General features: G+C 45.4%; 2 protein-coding genes and 2 long non-coding RNA genes across 4 annotated transcripts in view; 2 read left to right on the plus strand and 2 right to left on the minus strand.

Moving 5' to 3' along the window:
• SLC25A26 (solute carrier family 25 member 26) overlaps nucleotides 1-18,388 on the minus strand; it is a 218,353-nt gene that overhangs the window by 159,349 nt on the left and 40,616 nt on the right. The window lies entirely within an intron of this gene.
• Nucleotides 631-4,327, minus strand: LOC140104334 (uncharacterized). Its single transcript, XR_011850294.1, has 3 exons — nucleotides 4,234-4,327; nucleotides 3,543-3,617; nucleotides 631-911 (listed from the first exon to the last, which is right to left on the minus strand). It is a non-coding gene; the product is annotated as an uncharacterized lncRNA (long non-coding RNA).
• LOC140104333 (DNA damage-regulated autophagy modulator protein 1-like) lies at nucleotides 4,308-5,635 on the plus strand. Its single transcript, XM_072127856.1, has 4 exons — nucleotides 4,308-4,544; nucleotides 4,705-4,772; nucleotides 5,200-5,342; nucleotides 5,437-5,635. The coding sequence occupies exons 1-4, from the start codon at nucleotides 4,423-4,425 to the stop codon at nucleotides 5,629-5,631; spliced, it is 528 nt and encodes a 175-aa protein (XP_071983957.1). The 5' UTR covers nucleotides 4,308-4,422; the 3' UTR covers nucleotides 5,632-5,635.
• Nucleotides 6,209-7,667, plus strand: LOC140104427 (uncharacterized). The gene is made up of 3 exons (XR_011850318.1): nucleotides 6,209-6,288; nucleotides 7,010-7,096; nucleotides 7,201-7,667. It is a non-coding gene; the product is annotated as an uncharacterized lncRNA (long non-coding RNA).

The raw sequence follows: 18,388 nt of genomic DNA on the forward strand, positions 1-18,388 counted from the left end.
CAGCAGTGGGCAATGTTATTTAGCTAGCTATCTAAACCATAAAAAATTTATATAGTTTATTGCAACAAATTCATGTATAAGTATTAAATTATCACAAGTGGAAATATATAAAAATAAATAGATGAAGATAAGAGTGTAAAATTAAAGCTGCTGACTGCTGCCACTAGGGGGAGCCCACCGATTATAGATGTGTACAGACTGTATAAATCTATATAATTGCTAATAAAAATAGGTAAAAACATTCCTAACATTAAAACATTAACTACTGCAATAATAATTGCACCAAAATCTAAGCCTTACATTATCCCAATATACACAGATTTATTGGAAGCCATAATTTAACTGGTGGGGTGAGGGGTGGATAATCTTTAATTTATCCTTATGACTGGTCAGTAATATAAGATCACTGGGGTTGTGCACACAAAATCATCAATAATTGGCAATTCTACAGACAGAGAGCAAATGGGTGGGCCTGCAGAAGCATGGGTGTCACATGACACAGACAATGCTGCACTTCTTCCCGCTTTGTATTATATCCGGATCCCAATGATCACTATTCTACATGAAATGTGCTCCCTGTTCAGTGTGAGGCCTGTAAATAGACTGAGGACAGACAAAATCCATGTGGACTAAATTTTTAATTTGGCAGCAATTGAAGTTAAAGGCTATAATTCATTGTGTAATGTAATGTTAATGAACAGCCATCGCCAAAGGCAGAGGAACGGATGGTTTTAATCATTGGCTGATTCTCCTCCTCCGGCTGCCGCAGATCCATCACCCGAGGAAAGGTAATATCTTCATCCAGCTCTCTAAAAAAATCTCCAGATTTGTTTCGACCGTTTCTTCTATTATCTGGGATCTATTTACATGATAAGTTACTGCAAGCTATATTATTTAAAGGGGAAGTAAACCTAGGAAAAATTAAACTGAAATAATGTATGGGAATAGGGAGTGTCCTCAGCATAGTGGATAACGAGGTGAGCAGTGGTAGTATGACTGCTAGGACCCTCACAATCACGGAGGGGCTCCCTTTTATTTTTTCAAACACGTTTTTATTTGATTTTCGTATACATAAATCACAAACAGTTTCATACATGACAGTTACAGCTTTCCGACAATAGTACTGTACGCTAGGCTATGGCAATTGCCTCACTGATTACAAGAAGGTGGTATGCAAGTTCACCGAAGGTGCACCGATTATGCACATCTGCCGCGATTCACTAGTATCGTGCGCCTGATATCCTGCATGTGTCGCTTCCCCACTCAGGTCCGACAGAGTTCACCTTCTTCTTCCTGGTGCATGTAAGTGCATTGTCTTGTGGCACAATTTAAAAGTTAAATCCCGCGCTCAGTCCGAATCAGTCCGATCGTCTGACGGCGCGGCCCCCGATATCTGTTGCATGAAAGCCGGCGCAGCTGTGCCACAATCCGATCGCATGCGACACAATCCCTCGTTAAATACCTGTTACAGCCACGCAAAACCCAAAAACGTTGGAAAATTCTGATGAAAGTGTGGCCGCGGACCTTTAGTAAATAAGCCCCATAATCTTCTCTTTTTATATGGCTTGTACTAGTTAATAAACAAAAAAAAAACCCTTCCCTCCCCTCTCCCCCAGTGCTCCGGAGACCCTGCTCCCCCCTTCCTGAGATTTTTAGTTCACACAGCCCTCCTGCTATGTCCGCCTCCAAATACTGGGTGGTGAGTTTAAAGGGGGACACCACTTCTCTGGAGTACAGATGTGTTATCACTTTGCCCCCATTTTTAAAAAAAAATCTTTGTCCTTGTGATTTTGTGTATTAACACTTCCACCCGCTCCAGACTGCTATATTTCTTCATGCAAGATATTGGGGCTCGTTTACTAAGGGTTGCGCTGCGCACATTCTGCGGACTGTGCACTTTTTTTGAGGATAACATGGCTTGCACAGGAATTTAAGAAGCGTCTGATATTGGCGTATGCAATCCTTTTGTGGCGCAGACTGATTCAGACTTGGCGCAGGATTTAACTTTAAAATTGTGTCGAAAGCCCAAGCACTTACATGCACCAGGAAGAAGAAGGTGAACTCCGTTGGACCTGAGCGGGGAAGCGACACATGCAGGATATCAGGCGCACAATCTTAGAGAATCGCTGCACAGCGCATTATCGCTGGACAATGCACTTTCTGTGAACTCCAGTGGAAATGTGAGTAATGTCCCCCATTATCTCATCCAGGGTGGGCCATGTGGGTGTAGCCATCTAGCCAATATGCATCTCTTGACTGCTAAGAGCTAGACATGCACATAGCCAGGAGGCAGGTTTTCTAGGGTGTCACAATAGAATAGTAGATCCAGGGGTATCGCGATTTGCAATTGGGTGGCTGCTAGCGAAATCACCTCTCCCCAAAGTGTCTGTATTGTAGGGCAGGACCATTTACCATGGAATAGGTCTGCCTTTGGCATTCCACATTTTGGGCAAGCTGTGAGAAAGTCTGGGACGTTTGGGTGAAGGGGGCGTATTAAATCTATATATCGCTCTGTGTAGGAAGTGGTACTGTTTATCTCGCCACCTTTTACATATTATGCCTTTCTGGTACAGTTCCACCCATCTAGGATCTGTGTAGACAGATCCTACCCTTCTACAAATCCCTCCAAGGCCTGGAAGATGGTTCATTCCACTGCTGTGGTGTGTATATTTCTTAAACATGGGGACGTGTTTGCTTCCTGTAGCTACATCCGGTATAAAAGGGGTTTTCAGAAATTGCTACGCACAACGCTAAAGTATCTCTGGCTCTCTCATTTCCAGTAAATGGAATTGCTAGAGATACCTGAGCGCTGTGCTTTGCAATTTCAGTATTTCTGCGCTGTGCAATTTCATAGTACTGAATGAAGCGGGAGGACACGCTCAACCATCAATTAGTGGAAATGAGACCACCATTCTCTGGATTGCTGGGTGTCCCGAATTCATGAATGGAAGGGCTCACCTCACCAAACAGCATTCCTGTGGATAGGGGATAGCTTAAAGGAAACCTACCACTTCAGATAGGGTTTCTAAGCAGCACATGCCGTGCACCAGCTCAGGGTGAGCTGGTGCCGGCGCTTATCTTCGTTATGTTTTTAAACTGTTTTAAAGTGTTTTAACACTTTATTATTCTTTATATTGGAACTATCTTCCCCGCACCGTGCTCCGCGCTCGGAGCACCATGCACGCGACCGTGCGTGCGCCTGAATAGGAAGTGGTCACGCACATGGTGCGCCGAGCACAGACCTCGGTGCGGGGGAGCTACTTCGGATATAGACATTAATAAAGTGTTAAAACGCTTTAAAAAAGTTTAAAAACATAACGAAGATAAGCGCCGGCACCATCTCACCCTGAGCTGGTGCACTGCATGTGCTGCTTAGAAGCCCTATCTGAAGGTTTCCTTTAAATGGTTTTCAGCCAACCATTTACTAATTTTTGCTTCATTTTCTGTAAATTTATAACTACACAGCTGAACAGTTCTTCATCTAAGGTTGAATTTGCCTAATTTTAGGACCTAACATGGTCTTGTATATAGACATTACATACGTGCTGATTCTCTCTCCTCTCTTATTGGTTTGGAGGTCCTTTGTTATATTGGAGTCTAAATTTGGCAACAAGTACCTGGGAAGGAATGGAAATAAGCTGTAAATAATATTGGCAGCTTATAATATACATGGAGAAGCACCACATGAGAACATGGAAGAACTATTGTAAACAGAGAAAGAGAGCGCAGGATTTTCATGATCAATTTAGGGGTATGGTCTAGAGCAGTGGTGGTGAACCTATGGCACGGGTGCCAGAGGTGGCACTCAGAGCCCTCTCTGTGGGCACCCATCACTCAGCACAAAGGTCACCATTCTGTAGTCACAGGCAGCCCAGGATGTGCCACGTTCAGCGCTATTTTAAAGTGACTAGAAGTGCAGGAGGAGCAAAGAGGTGCTGACATGGCTGGATTATCATTGTAGACCCTTCTCTGGACTTGTGATTCATCCTGTTAAGGGACCTTAGAGGGAAACTACAATAATAATCCTAATTTCTCCTTTCTACTGTATTGGTGTCCTTAGGACGCCAATACGTTTGAAACCTATGAGTTACTTTAGTTACTTTAAATTGGCATTTGGCACTTTGTGAAAAATATGTGGCTTTTGCTTGTAGTTTTGGCACTCAGTTCCTAAAAGGTTCGCCATCACTGGTCTAGAGTTATGTTTACATTTTTGTTAGATTTTTTAAGTTTTACCTGCAAGACAATAACTAAGACATGATCATCCTAGCTCTGATTGGTTGTCCAGAGCATTGTGACATCATCACTGCTCTGTGATGTCATCATCAGCCAGGAGATTCTATTCTGGTGACAGGCACCAGGGCTTTCATTTCTGTGGCTATCACGGAGCGAATAGCTTGTTGATTGGAGACTCTCCAGATTACTATGGAGTTCGGTGGATTGGGGTTCGTCCCCTTCTTCTTGGCTCTTTGGTGTACGGTCTGGCTCAGCGCCAGCTACACCCTGACTATAACTTATTCCCATGCCCCCCCACTGATGTTCATCAGGTAAGTTATATCATATTATGTATAGATTATATATGGATTTCTAGTATTATTCTCAATCCTACAGATCAATACTTAATATTAATCAATTAATAATATTAATTAATAATTCTGTATATTTTCACGTAATTGACATTTACTTTTTTTTTTTTTTCTTTCACAGTGAAGCAGGAAATTATTATCCTGAGAAGATTCCATTCAAAATCGGATTCATTGGGATGTCCATTGCCAGTGAGTAAATGTTATAGAAATTATCACATGGAGATATCAGGTTATTTTATAGGGGTTGATATCTATGGGATAGAAGGTGTTTCGGTAAAACCATCATAGAAATTTTCCAGAAATCGGATTCCTCTGGCAGTAATAGATTGTTCTAGAATGTTTGTAGGGGCACTTCACCTCATAACCCCATAGAAAAGACTGTGGTTGCTAATCACACTCCATTATGCCCTTTCTCATCTTGGCCTAGTAATCAGATGTCACAAATGAATTAAAGAATTTAGAAATCTGGGTCATTGTAATCGACGATGATGGTCCGGATTAGACAATGCAGATAAATGGTTTGGTCCATTATGGAAGGTTCCATTTGTCAGGTTTAGTTGTAGTCCTCTCATATTTGGTTGTGTTATAATCTGTACCTGGTTTTGCTCTCTTTCAGCCCTGGGCTTGATGTTTCTCCAGTATAAGTTCATCCAGCTTCACGCTGAGGCCTTTGGGGCCCATCAGCCCAAAATCCAGAAGGTCCTGCTGGCGTTGGGATGGTTATCCTGCGGTGGTATAGTGATACTTGCTGTGTGTGAGGTTAGTTATTACAGGTTGTCACCTCAATGTACCGGATAATAAAATCGATTGATTTTATGGAGTTTCCTCTAACCGGTTTCTTCTTGTTTTCTAGACTGGATTTTATCCACTGACTCACCGGATCGCCGCATTCACCGCCTTTATCTTTGGCAGCATTTACAACCTGTGGCAGGCCATCATCCTCTACAAGGCGCCTGGATGTGGCAGAGCCATCTGCCATATTAGAACGGTGTCCTGTGTTATGGCTTTGATCTGTGTTGTTATCTGTATCCTTTCTTATAAAATATAATCTCCATTGGGCAGATTTATCAAAGTGTCTAAGAGTAAGAATGTTCTTATTTTCCCATGGCAACCAATTACAGCTCAGCTTTTTTACTCTTAGACAGTTTGATAAATCTGCCCCCATGTCCTTGTCTGAAGGTCCACATTTACAAAATGGTGGATCCTGGGGTAAATGTATTTACCTATTTTACATAAAAGATGGCGACATGTGGGTATATCATGGCGGCATCAGGTAACGTTGTCCACATTTCCACAATAAGATACTGGAAATGAAGAATAGGGCGGCACGGTGGTTGAGTGAGTAGCACATCTGCCTTGCAGCACTGGGGTCCTGGGTTCGAATCCCACCCAGGTCAACATCTGCAAAGAGTTTGTATGTTCTCTCCGTGTTTGCGTGGGTTTCCTCCGGGTACTCCGGTTTCCTCCCACACTTCAAAACATAATGTTAGGTTGTTTAGATTGTGAGCCCCATGGGGACAGGGACCAATTTGACATGCTTGTGCAGCGCTGCGGAATCTGTGTGCGCTATATACATAAAGAATTATTATTATTATTATTAAGAATTGGTAGTCATCTGATGTTTATTTCCTTAACTCGTAACTCTTCAGTCACTGGATGTCAGACATCAGTTCACACCAACCTCTGCCGAGTAAGCAACCCACAGGTAAGTACCCTATCATTCCTATCATGAAATGGACATATGATATCACAAGTGTAACTTTTATATAATCCTGAAAAAATTTTATTAGATTATTAGTAATTCTGGATTACAGCATATATTGAGGCACATTTACTTACCCGGTCCCCCAGAGTTCCGACTGTGCATTGTCCGTCCCGGAATGCACTCTGCCGCAATTCACTTAGATCGTGCGACCAATATCCTGCATGTGTCGCTTCCCCGCTCAGGTCCGCCGGAGTTCACCTTCTTCTTCCCGGTGCATGTAAGTGCTTGGCTTGCCACAAAATTTTGAAGTTAAATCCCGCGGTTTGTCTGAATCTGTCGGATCGTCTGGCAGCCCGCCCCTTGATTTGTGTCGAATGAAAGCCGACGCGATTGCGCCAAAATCCAATCGCGTGCGCCAAAACCCCCTTTTAAATCCCTGTCTCAACGGCGCAAAATCATCGGGATGTCCGACGAAAGTGCGGTCCGCGGGGCCTTTAGTAAATGAGCCCCATTGTTGTAGTTCTATGGGAATCCAATAGGAACACATGAAACTTATTGCTTACTCTTATCATCATGGTGGTCATGAGGTCCGTAATGTCATGTGAATGGGTCACTTCTATTTTATTTTGGCCCCCAGCCACATGACTTCATCAAACACAATAAAATCTTGAAAATGTCTTGTTTATTCTCGGTTTCCTTTATTACTATTACTTCTCTACAGATCACCGCCATCATCTTCAAGACCATGGAGTGGCTGATACTGCTTCTCATCTTGATTAATATACTTACCTACCATCAGCATATGCAGGTCAGTAGACTCTCATCTTATTATTACCTCTCATATACTGTAATAACATTATTATTGCTCTCTACAATCCTGGGGTTTATAATGTGATGTGTTTTTCTCCTTAGAGTTTATCATTGACAGTGTCCAAGAAAGGCTGCACCATCTCCATAAGAGCAAAAACCCAGGACTCTGGAGTATGATGGGACCACGTGGGCCGTCATCTGGACCCCGACACTGTGCCCGATGTGAACACTACAACAGCCTGAGATATCAGTCCTGGATAACAGCATTATAACATCATAGAGCGGGGTCTTCCCACAATAACATGGTGGCCACCATGTAAGGATCACATGACCCGCACTTCGAGAGGCAGATTCCGGGCTCGGTCTCTGCCCTCACAAAGACTCAGCCATTGCCCAGGGGAAGGGCGCTCCTTCAGCCATGGTTCCCTAGAGGTTTCCTCCACCGGGGGTTTTTCCTCTCCTGAGTTGTTGAAGGACGAGTCAAAGGCCCAACAACATCATCAACATCTTCAGGGCCCTGACTTCTCATAAGAACTTCTACATGACAATCATGTAGTTAATAAAGAAGTCACATTACATCATATAGCTGCGGATCTATGTCTCTTTATTCTATAGGAACCTGGAGAATGATAGTGTGTAATGTATATGTTGTATATGTGAGTATGTAAGGTCTTTTACGTATATGTGTGTAAATTATATTTTGTATACGTTAGTGAGCATTGTATCTGCTGTATTTGTGTGTACTGTCACAGGTGCTCCCGCGATTCCTGTTTCAGATCGCGGGTGCACCCGTGTCTCTCCATGTACCTCAGTTGCCCGGCACCAATTACCTCCTCCGGCGCCAGCAGCGATCTCCGCTGCTCCGTGGCTCGGCGCGTGCATCCCTGTCTCCTAGGGCGCGCGCATGCCGGCTCGCTAAGATTTAGAGGGCCAGCGCACCGATAATTGGTTTAAATTCCAGCCTCTTCCTGTTACCCTTGCCGGATCTTCAAACTTCACTGAAGAGAAAGCTTCCTGCGTTCCTGTGTTTTCGTGTGCCAGTCCGTTCCTATGGTCCTGTGTTCGTGTGTCAGCTCCTGCGATTCCTGACGTGAGTCCTGGTGTGCCTTTCGCTGGTATTCTCCTGCCTCCACTCCGGGTACAGACCGTCTCCTGTGTTACTACCTTGGCAGCCACCGAGGGCTAGTCGCACCTGTGGAAAGACCTGTTGGCACCCCGCTGCAGCAAGTCCATTCCGCTTTGCGGCAGGCTCTGGTGAAAACCAGGTGCCACTTAGATTCCGGTCCCAGGTTGGCTAGTACCATCCCCCGCGGTGGTCCAGAGGGTCCACAGACCCCCAGTCCTGACATGTACTATACTCTTACATGCTTGTGTGTGTCATTTAAATGCTGTATATTTCAGTATTTGCACTGAATATGTTATATATATGATGGTGTGTAATGAACTGTATATGCTATAGTATGTCCATGGTCACAGACTGCTCCAGCATATACCCCCCCTCCCTCCACTTTAATCCTGTATTATCTCCGGGTGTTAATCACAATCTACTACATCTGTAAGTGAGATATGTAATTTCAATGGAGTCACATCTTCATCCAGGCTCTTCAAGATATGGATCAGACCATTTAAACCCTGAATGTAACACCCTTTAATACTGACTAGGTTGGAAATGTCCCCTATCCTTCTATAACCGGACAAATCTCCCAATAACATCTACATAACATCAGTGTCACTTTTTCCGTGGCTGAAAACATAATGTCGGGTGGACATAGTCATAGTCATTTTTTCCAAACCCTAATGAACTCCAGTGAAATGTTTCCAATCCCGGGGACCTTTATTACGTGTAAACACGTAGAGTGTGTCCTTGCATCTAATGAGGGAATTTACAGCTTTAGGAAGGGTATAACAGGTGGTGGCGGCAGCAGTATGTGACTCTCCTCACATCCTGGAACTGATTTTCCAAGGATAATCGATTGGAAATTCCTATAAAATGAGCATTTCCCCCAGGATATGACATACAAAATGAAATGAGATAAATTATGTAGAGATTTATACTGATAATATTAATACTACCTCCAGTATATTAGTATTTTATTGATTTTCTTTAATATTTGACATTATATATAGATTAAATTAATTATTAAATTTGAAATGGGCCTGATGAATAGCAGATTGTTAAATATCCTGGATTTACACAAAGTCTTGGAGGGGAGGTCTTTAAAGCTGAGCATCTAGTACAACCTATTTATATTTAGTTATGATATAAATGAAACTAAATACAGGCAGTCCCCAGGTTACATACAAGATAGGGTCTGTAGGTTTGTTCTTAAGTTGAATTTGTATGTAAGTCGGAACTGTATATTTTATCATTGTAATCCCAGACAGAACTTTTCTTGGATTTTAAAAATGTTGGGTTGTCATAAGAATCAATATTAAAACTAAAGCTTCATTACAGACACCTGTGATAACTGTTATAGCTGATTATTGTAGCCTAGGACTAAAGTACAATAAATTACCAATATCCAGAGGTCAGTTTGTAATTAGGGGTCGTATGTAAGTCGAGTGTTCTTAAGTAGGGGACCGTCTGTAATCTGTTCCTGGTCAGGATATTGGTTTCTGGATCTGGTCAGGATGCAGGATTCAAGGTAAGAATAGTGGGTTCCTGGTCAGGAAACTGGGTTCTGCATTGAGTAAGGATACAAGATCTAAGGTAAGAATACTGGGTTCCTGGTCAGGATACTGGGTTCTGGATTGAGTAAGGATACAAGATCTAAGATAAGAATACTGGGTTCCTGGTCAGGATAATGGGTTCTGGATTGAGTAAGGATACAAGATCTAAGATAAGAATGGTGGGTTCCTGGTCAGGATACTGGGTTCTGGATTGAGTAAGGATACAAGATCTAAGATAAGAATGGTGGGTTCCTGGTCAGGATAATGGGTTCTGGATTGAGTAAGGATACAAGATCTAAGATAAGAATGGTGGGTTCCTGGTCAGGATACTGGGTTCTGGATTGAGTAAGGATACAAGATCTAAGATAAGAATGGTGGGTTCCTGGTCAGGATAATGGGTTCTGGATTGAGTAAGGATACAAGATCTAAGATAAGAATGGTGGGTTCCTGGTCAGGATACTGGGTTCTGGATTGAGTAAGGATACAAGATCTAAGATAAGAATGGTGGGTTCCTGGTCAGGATAATGGGTTCTGGATTGAGTAAGGATACAAGATCTAAGGTAAGGATACTGGGTTCCAGGTCAGGATACTGGGTTCTGGATTGAGTAAGAATACAAGATCTAAGGTAAGAATACTCGGTTCCTGGTCAGGATATTGGGTTCTGTATCAGGTAAGAATACAGTATTTCAGGTCAAGATACAGTGTTCTGGATCATGATATAGGGCAGTGATGGTGAACCTTTTAGAGATCGAGTGCCCAAAATGAGACCCAAAAACACACTATCTTTTCCCATAGTGCCAACATGGCAATTTAGGCAGTAACACACTTATTGCTACCAGAATCTTTGAGCTCCAATCCGACCCTGTACACACCTTTGGAGAGGACCAAGCAGCACAGGATGGGTCACTTTAAAATAGCAGAGCACTACTTGGACTGCCTGAGACCGCAGGAAGATGCCATGTCTGGTAAACTCTGTGCCTGGGAGATAGGCCGTGTGCCCACAGAGAGGTCTCAGAGTGCCATCTCTGGCACCAGTGCCTAAGGTTCGCCACCACGGGTAATGGATTAGATTAGGATACTGATGTAAGGATTCTGGTTCAGGATATGGGGTTCTGGATCAGGTCAGGACACAGGATCAGGTACTAGCTCCAGCTCAGACTCAGGTTTCAGAGTACTGGGGGGGGGGGGGGCGTGGGGGAGGACTGGAGGCCATCTCACATACAGCTTCCACTTCACAGTGAACTGAGAACAATAATAATCGTTATTTATATAGCGCCATCACATTCCGCAGCACTTTACAAATCATTCATTTTTTTATCCAGTTCCTGGATGCCGACCCCAGCAGCTGACTGGTGAGCCCCTGCATCATTCAATCAAAAGCTGAGTCTAACACAGAGCTCCAGAATGAACCACTCAACTTTCCAAGAATCAGATACTGCAAGGCAGCTGTCAATCAGCTCCCTGCAAGGCAACCGTGGGTGTGGCCCGCAAGCTCTGAAGTCAGAGTCCATTCAGAGGATTCTGACAGTCAGCGCCCCCTAGTAGTGACAAAATATTTTATTTCATTAAGTTTATCAGATAGGTCAGAAATAGAGATGAGCGAGCACTAAAATGCTCGGGTACTCGTTATTCGAGACAAACTTTTCCCGATGCTCGAGTGCTCGTCTCGAATAACGAGCCCCATTGAAGTCAATGGGAGACTCGAGCATTTTTCAAGGGGACCAAGGCTCTGCACAGGGAAGCTTGGCCAAACACCTGGGAACCTCAGAAAAGGATGGAAACACCACGGAAATGGACAGGAAACAGCAGGGGCAGCATGCATGGATGCCTCTGAGGCTGCCTAATCGCACCATTATGCCAAAATTATGGGCAACAGCATGGCCATGACAGAGTGACAGAATGAAGCTAGATAGCATCTAAAACATCCAATAATTGACCCTGACACTATAGGGGACGGCATGCAGAGGCAGCGGCAGCAGGCTAGAGAGTGTCATGGCGACATACCCTAAATGGACTCAGGCTTCAAACCAATGGGTGGCAGAGAGGAACCAAAGGAGGTGAGCAAGAAGCGCTCAAATAATATCGGTACATGATAAAAGTTTGCCAGTATATTTTGTGGATTACACAGGAGGGTGGCGACAAAGTTAACAACTTTGATGTGGAATCCATGAAAACAACCCAAATTTGTGCCTGACACACCTCGTTTGATAAGGGGACGATGTATGGAGGCAGCTATATGGACGACTTTTGGAGGTAGCAATGGAGACAACGTGTGGAGGCTGCTATGGAGACAATTTAATTTGGATAGTGCCTGTATGTGGCAGTCCAAAAAAGTTTTCAAACCAGAGGAGCAGGTAGGTGGCCCTCCAGAAAAATGGAATAGATTGAGTGCCTGTATGTGGCAGTCCAAAAAAGTTTTCAAACCAGAGGAGCAGGTAGGTGGCCCTCCAGAAAAATTGAATAGATTGAGTGCCTGTATGTGGCACTCCCAAAAATTGTTTAAAACAGAGGACCGGGTAGGTGGCCCTCCAGAAAAATTAAATGCATAAAGTACTATAGCTAGAGCCAGTGGGCCCTGTCAAAAAATAGCCAGTTTCCTCTGCTTTAGTGTACAAAGAGGAGGAGAAGGAGGAAAATGAGGAGGAGGAGGAGTGCATAAATTATTCAGGTTGAGCTTCCTTCACCTGGTGGAGATTGGAAATTATGAGAAATCCAGGCTTTATTCATCTTATTAAGCGTCAGCCTGTCAGTCGACAGGCGTGTACGCTTATCGGTGATGATGCCACCAGCTGCACTGAAAACCCGCTCGGACAAGACGCTAGCGGCAGGGCAGGCAAGAACCTCCAAGGCGTACAGCGCCAGTTCGTGCCACATGTCCAGCTTTGAAACCCAGTAGTTGTAGGGAGCTGTGTGATCATTTAGGACGATGGTATGGTCAGCTACGTACTCCCTCACCATCTTTCTGTAAAGATCAGCCCTACTCTGCCGAGACTGGGGACAGGTGACAGTGTCTTGCTGGGGTGACATAAAGCTTGTAAAGCATACCCTTGCCAGTGCTGGACAAGCTGCCTGCTCGCCTACTCTCCCTCGCTACTTGTCCCGCAGAACTACGCACTCTGCCGCTAGCGCTGTCAGAAGGGAAATACTGTTTCAGCTTGTGCACCAGGGCCTGCTGGTATTCATGCATTCTCACACTCCTTTCCTCTCCAGGGATGAGAGTGGAAAGATTTTGCTTGTACCGTGGGTCCAGGAGAGTGAACACCCAGTAATCGGTGCTGGAATAAATTCTTTGAACGCGAGGGTCACGGGATAGGCAGCCTAGCATGAAATCTGCCATATGCGCCAGAGTCCCAACGCGCAAGAATTCACTCCCCTCACTGGCCTGACTGTCCATATCCTCCTCCTCCAACTCCTCCAACTCCTCTTCTTCTGCCCATACACGCTGAACAGTGAAGGACTCAACAATGGTCCCCTCTTGTGTCTCGCCAACATTCTCCTCCTCTTCCTCCTCATCCTCCTCCACCTCCTCCGATATGTGCTGAGAAACAGACCTAAGGGTGCTTTGGCTATCAACAAGGGAATCTTCTTCCCCCGTCTCTTGTGACGAGCGCAAAGCTTCCGACTTCATGCTGACCAGAGAGTTTTTCAACAGGCCAAGCAGCGGGATGGTGAGGCTGATGATGGCGGCATCGCCACTGACCATCTGTGTTGACTCCTCAAAGTTACTCAGCACCTGACAGATATCAGACATCCACGTCCACTCCTCATTGTAGACTTGAGGAAGCTGACTGACCTGACTACCAGTTCTGGTGGAAGTTGACATCTGGCAGTCTACAATCGCTCTGCGCTGCTGGTAAACTCTGGATAACATGGTTAATGTTGAATTCCACCTCGTGGGCACGTCGCACAATGGTCGGTGAGCGGGCAGTTGGAGGCGGCGCTGCGCTGCCCTGAGAGTGGCAGCATCTGTGCTGGACTTCCTGAAATGCGCACAGATGCGGCGCACCTTCGTTAGCAAATCTGACAGATTGGGGTATGTCTTGAGGAAACGCTGAGCTATCAGATTTAACACATGGGCCAGGCATGGCACATGTGTCAGTCTGCCGAGTTGCAGAGCCGCCACCAGGTTACGGCCGTTGTCACACACAACCATGCCTGGCTTCAGGTACAGCGGTGCCAGCCACAGATCAGTCTGCGCCGTGATGCCCTGTAATAGTTCTTGGGCGGTGTGCCTTTTATCGCCTAGGCTCAGCAGTTTGAGCACCGCCTGCTGTCGCTTAGCGACGGCACTGCTGCCGTGCCTAGAGCTAGCGACTGATGGCGCCATGCCCACGGATGGTAGTTCGGAGGAGGAGGTGGAGGAGGGGTGGGAGGAGGAGGAGGCATAGTAGGCCTTTGAGACCTGGACCGAGGTAGGCCCCGCAATCCTCGGCGTCGGCAGTATATGACCAGCCCCAGGGTCAGACTCGGTCCCAGCCTCCACCAAGTTAACCCAATGTGCCGTCAGCGATATATAGTGGCCCTGCCCGGCAGCACTCGTCCACGTGTCCGTGGTCAGGTGGACCTTGTCAGAAACGGCGTTGGTCAGGGCACGGATGATGTTGTCTGACACGTGCTGGTGCAGGGCTGGGACGGCACATCGGGAAAAGTAGTGGCGGCTGGGGACCGAATACCGAGGGGCGTCCGCCGCCATGAGGTTGCGAAAGGCCTCGGTCTCTACTAGCCTATAGGGCAGCATCTCCAGGCTAAGCAATCTGGAGATGTGGACATTAAGGGCTTGGGCGTGCGGGTGGGTTGCACTATATTTTCTTTTCCGCTCCAGCGTCTGGGGTATGGAGAGCTGAACGCTGGTGGATGCTGTGGAGGATCATGGAGGCGACGATGGGGTTTTTGTGCCAGGGTCCTGGGCAGGGGGCTGACTATCAGCTGACACAGGGGAAGGAGCAGTGGTGTGCACGGCCGGAGGTGAACGGGCTTGGTGCCACTGATTCGGGTGTTTAGCATTCATATGCCTGCGCATACTGGTGGTAGTTAAGCTAGTAGTGGTGGAACCCCTGCTGATCCTGGTTTGGCAAAGGTTGCACACCACAGTCCGTCGGTCATCCGGTGTTTCCTTAAAGAACCTCCAGACTTCTGAAAATCTAGCCCTCGCCGCGGGAGCCCTCGCCACGGGAGCTTCACTACGTGACACATTTGGCGCTGATGCACCTGCTCTGGCCCTGCCTCTCCGTCTGGCCCCACCACTGCCTCTTCCAACCTGTTCTGCTATAGGACTCTCCTCCGTCTCAGAAGCACTGTGTTCACCCGGCCTATCAACCCAGCTTGGGTCTGTCACCTCATCATCCTCCGATCCCTCAGTCTGCTCCCCCCTCGGACTTCCTGCCCTGACAACAACTTCCCCACTGTCTGACAACCGTGTCTCCTCATCGTCGGACACCTCTTTACACACTTCCACTACGTCAAGAAGGTCATCATCACCCACAGACTGCGACTGGTGGAAAACCTGGGCATCGGAAAATTGCTCAGCAGCAACCGGACAAGTGGTTTGTGACTGTGGGAAGGGTCCAGAAAACAGTTCCTCAGAGTATGCCGGTTCAAATGCCAAATTTTCCTGGGAGGGGGCAGACTGGGGGGGAGGAGGCTGAGGTGCAGGAGCTGGAGGAGTGCCGATTTCGGTGACATGGGTGGACTGCGTGGAAGACTGACTGGTGGACAAATTGCTCGAAGCATTGTCGGCAATCCACCACATCACCTGTTCGCACTGTTCTGGCCTCAACAGTGCTCTACCACGAGTCCCAGTAACTTCAGACATGAACCTAGGGAGTGTAGCTCTGCGGCGTTCCCCTGCTCCCTCATAAGCAGGTGGTGTCTCACCCCGCCCAGGACCACGGCCTCTGACCCCTGCAGTAGTTGGACGCCCACGTCCCCGCCCTCGTCCTCTACCCCTAGCCCTCGGGTTAAACATTTTGAAAATGAAAGTCATAACTTTTTTTTTTTTTTACTTTTTTTTTTGTGTTTTTTTTTTTGTGTTTTTTAGTTTTTAAAACCAAACGATGCTATCCTATTGCTATGGCTATTTTCTAGCCAACTATGAAAGCACACTACTATGCCAGATGAGATGACGCTGAGTTATGAAAAAATAAACGTAAAATAAAAAGGAAATGGCAGACTGTGCCTAATTGAAATCCAACCCCTAATAAATTATCCCACTTCGGTCTTTGCGATGGATATGTGCGTCACTAAGCGCTAAACACAGCGGTCGCAAGTCTCACTCCAAATTCCTCACAATTGGCTAGTATATGCACTGCAGCAAGGACAGCCACCAGCAGATCAACCAGAAATAAAATATATATAACGCTACTGTAGGCGTAAGTAAGCCGTTTGGATTCTCCTTTGGCTATTTTCTAGCCAAGTATGAAAGCACACTGATGAGATGACGCTGAGTTATGAAAAAATAAACGTAAAATAAAAAGAAACTGGCAGACTGTGCCTCATTGAAATCAAACCCCTAATGAATTTTCCCACTTCGGTGTTTGAGGTGGATATGTGTGTCACTAAGAGCTAAACACAACGGTAGCAAGTCCCCCTGCTAATTCCTCACAAAATGGTACTAGCTGCACTACTAGTGCCAGCAAGCCCAGCCACAAGCAAACAAAAAAAAAAAAAAGTATAACGTTATTGTAGCCCTAAGAAGGGCTGTTGGGTTCTTGGAGAATCACTCCTGCCTAACAGTAATCTACCTGCACACTAACGCTAACCCTGACCAGCAGCAGCTCTCTCCCTAGCGGCATCCAGACACAGAATGATCCGAGCAGCGCGGGCAGCGGCTAGTCTATCCCAGGGTCACCTGATCTGGCCAGCCAACCACTGCTATCGACGTGTAAGGGTACCACGTCATGCTGGGTGGAGTGCAGAGTCTCCTGGCTTGTGATTGGCTCTGTTTCTGGCCGCCAAAAAGCAAAACGGCGGGAGCTGCCATTTTCTCGAGCGGGCGAAGTATTCGTCCGAGCAACGAGCAGTTTCGAGTACGCTAATGCTCGAACGAGCATCAAGCTCGGACGAGTATGTTCGCTCATCTCTAGTTATAAAGTATTCATCAGTGAAGCTAGGTTTAGCCCTTCTTGTAACAAAGGTGTAAACTACACTTCTGAATGTTACAGGTTGGTCTACGCACATGTCTAATAAACTGTCTTATAGTTATAGGTCACAGGTCATAAAACAGCCTCCCATTGAAAGCAACTTTATTCATTTGCATATAAAAGCCTCAGTTTAACCCCTTCAAAGTGCAGCCAGTTTGTATGTTAAAGGGGTATTCCCATCTGGGCATTAATATTTAATTTAATTCTTTTGCCATTTCTTCAATTTTTTATTTAAAAAAATGTTCCAGTGTGAAGATAATTTCTCATAAATCTAGTAATGTTTTCCCTTAGAAACGAGATAGCTTTCTTGGATACAACCACCTCACACTCTGGCAGGCAGCGGTGGCCAGACATGTACTATTGAGCCCTGCCTGAACTCCTGGACTTTGCAATCATTACCACAGGACGGCTGTGGGACCTGCAGTAACTCCCAGACATTTCATATACAAAAATTTTTTGTTTCTTTGTTCAATCCCTCCAGCAGAGGTGGCCGTATCCAAGGAATCAGTCTTGTTTCTAAGGGACGATATGACTACATTTGTGATAAATTATTTTCACACAGGTAATTTTTTTTAATAACATCTAATTGAAAAAATCTATATATATGACAGATTAGTTAAATTAAATGTGAATGATGAGAATACTCCTTTAAGGCACTGCCTATTTTTTTTGTAATCTGGAATGTGTTGCTTTATATGGAAATAACTTTGGAACACTTTAACTTACCAAAATTATTTTGAGCCTACGGATGATAGAGTTTTACAGATGATAGACATGTCCTACTAAGAAGTTCCTTCTGATTATTATAACTCTATATGCCTCCATTATGGCAATATAGTGTTATAAAATTATGCTAATTAGTCTGGGTGCTCCGGCCAGAGCACCTTGGAAAGCCTTGTCTTTTAATCTTTGCCATCTCCAGCTACTCTATAACCTTTGGACAGGCGGGTCATATCTTCGCCCCACAATAGTGGAATGTATGGAGCATGAAGTAGTCCTCATGCTTTGCTATTGCATTTGAACACTTTATAACATGAACAAAAACAACTCAAAAACACAAAAACAAAAATGGACAGACGCCCTGTAATTACAGCGAAGCTTGCAGCTATCATACAATCATCAGAGGTTTGCTTTATTTAACAATTGCGTCTGACTCGCTGGGTGGTCTTGTTGACCATTTTGAAGACCCTCCAGTCTGTCCTGTGTGGGCACCGATCTGATGCGGCAGTAAGTGTTCACATACTGAGGGCCCAAAACAAATACACAGAAGTGCGAACATAATCACAGCTACATTATCCAGAGAAAACAAAGCGACGGCTGGCACCAGAGGAGAATAGCCTGCGGGGGCTACAGAGAAGCAACAACTTACAGCTTATGTGATCGCTGGATCATTATGTGGCTTTAATATTTCATGAGATATTCCAAATGGAAAAAAAAATATGGTAAATAAGGTTGATCTAGAAAAAAGTGTTTCATGCCAT

This window comes from Engystomops pustulosus, chromosome 10 (assembly GCF_040894005.1).
Source record: "Engystomops pustulosus chromosome 10, aEngPut4.maternal, whole genome shotgun sequence".
In the NCBI taxonomy this organism is placed as follows: Eukaryota; Metazoa; Chordata; class Amphibia; order Anura; family Leptodactylidae; genus Engystomops; species Engystomops pustulosus.

Coding starts and splice junctions, on each gene's coding strand:
- LOC140104333 (XM_072127856.1), top strand. CDS start 4,423: ATGGAGTTCGGTGGATTGGGGTTCGTCCCCTTCTTCTTGGCTCTTTGG. Junction 4,545..4,704: donor CCCCCACTGATGTTCATCAG/GTAAGTTATATC, acceptor TTTCTTTCACAG/TGAAGCAGGAAATTATTATC. Junction 4,773..5,199: donor CATTGGGATGTCCATTGCCA/GTGAGTAAATGT, acceptor GCTCTCTTTCAG/CCCTGGGCTTGATGTTTCTC.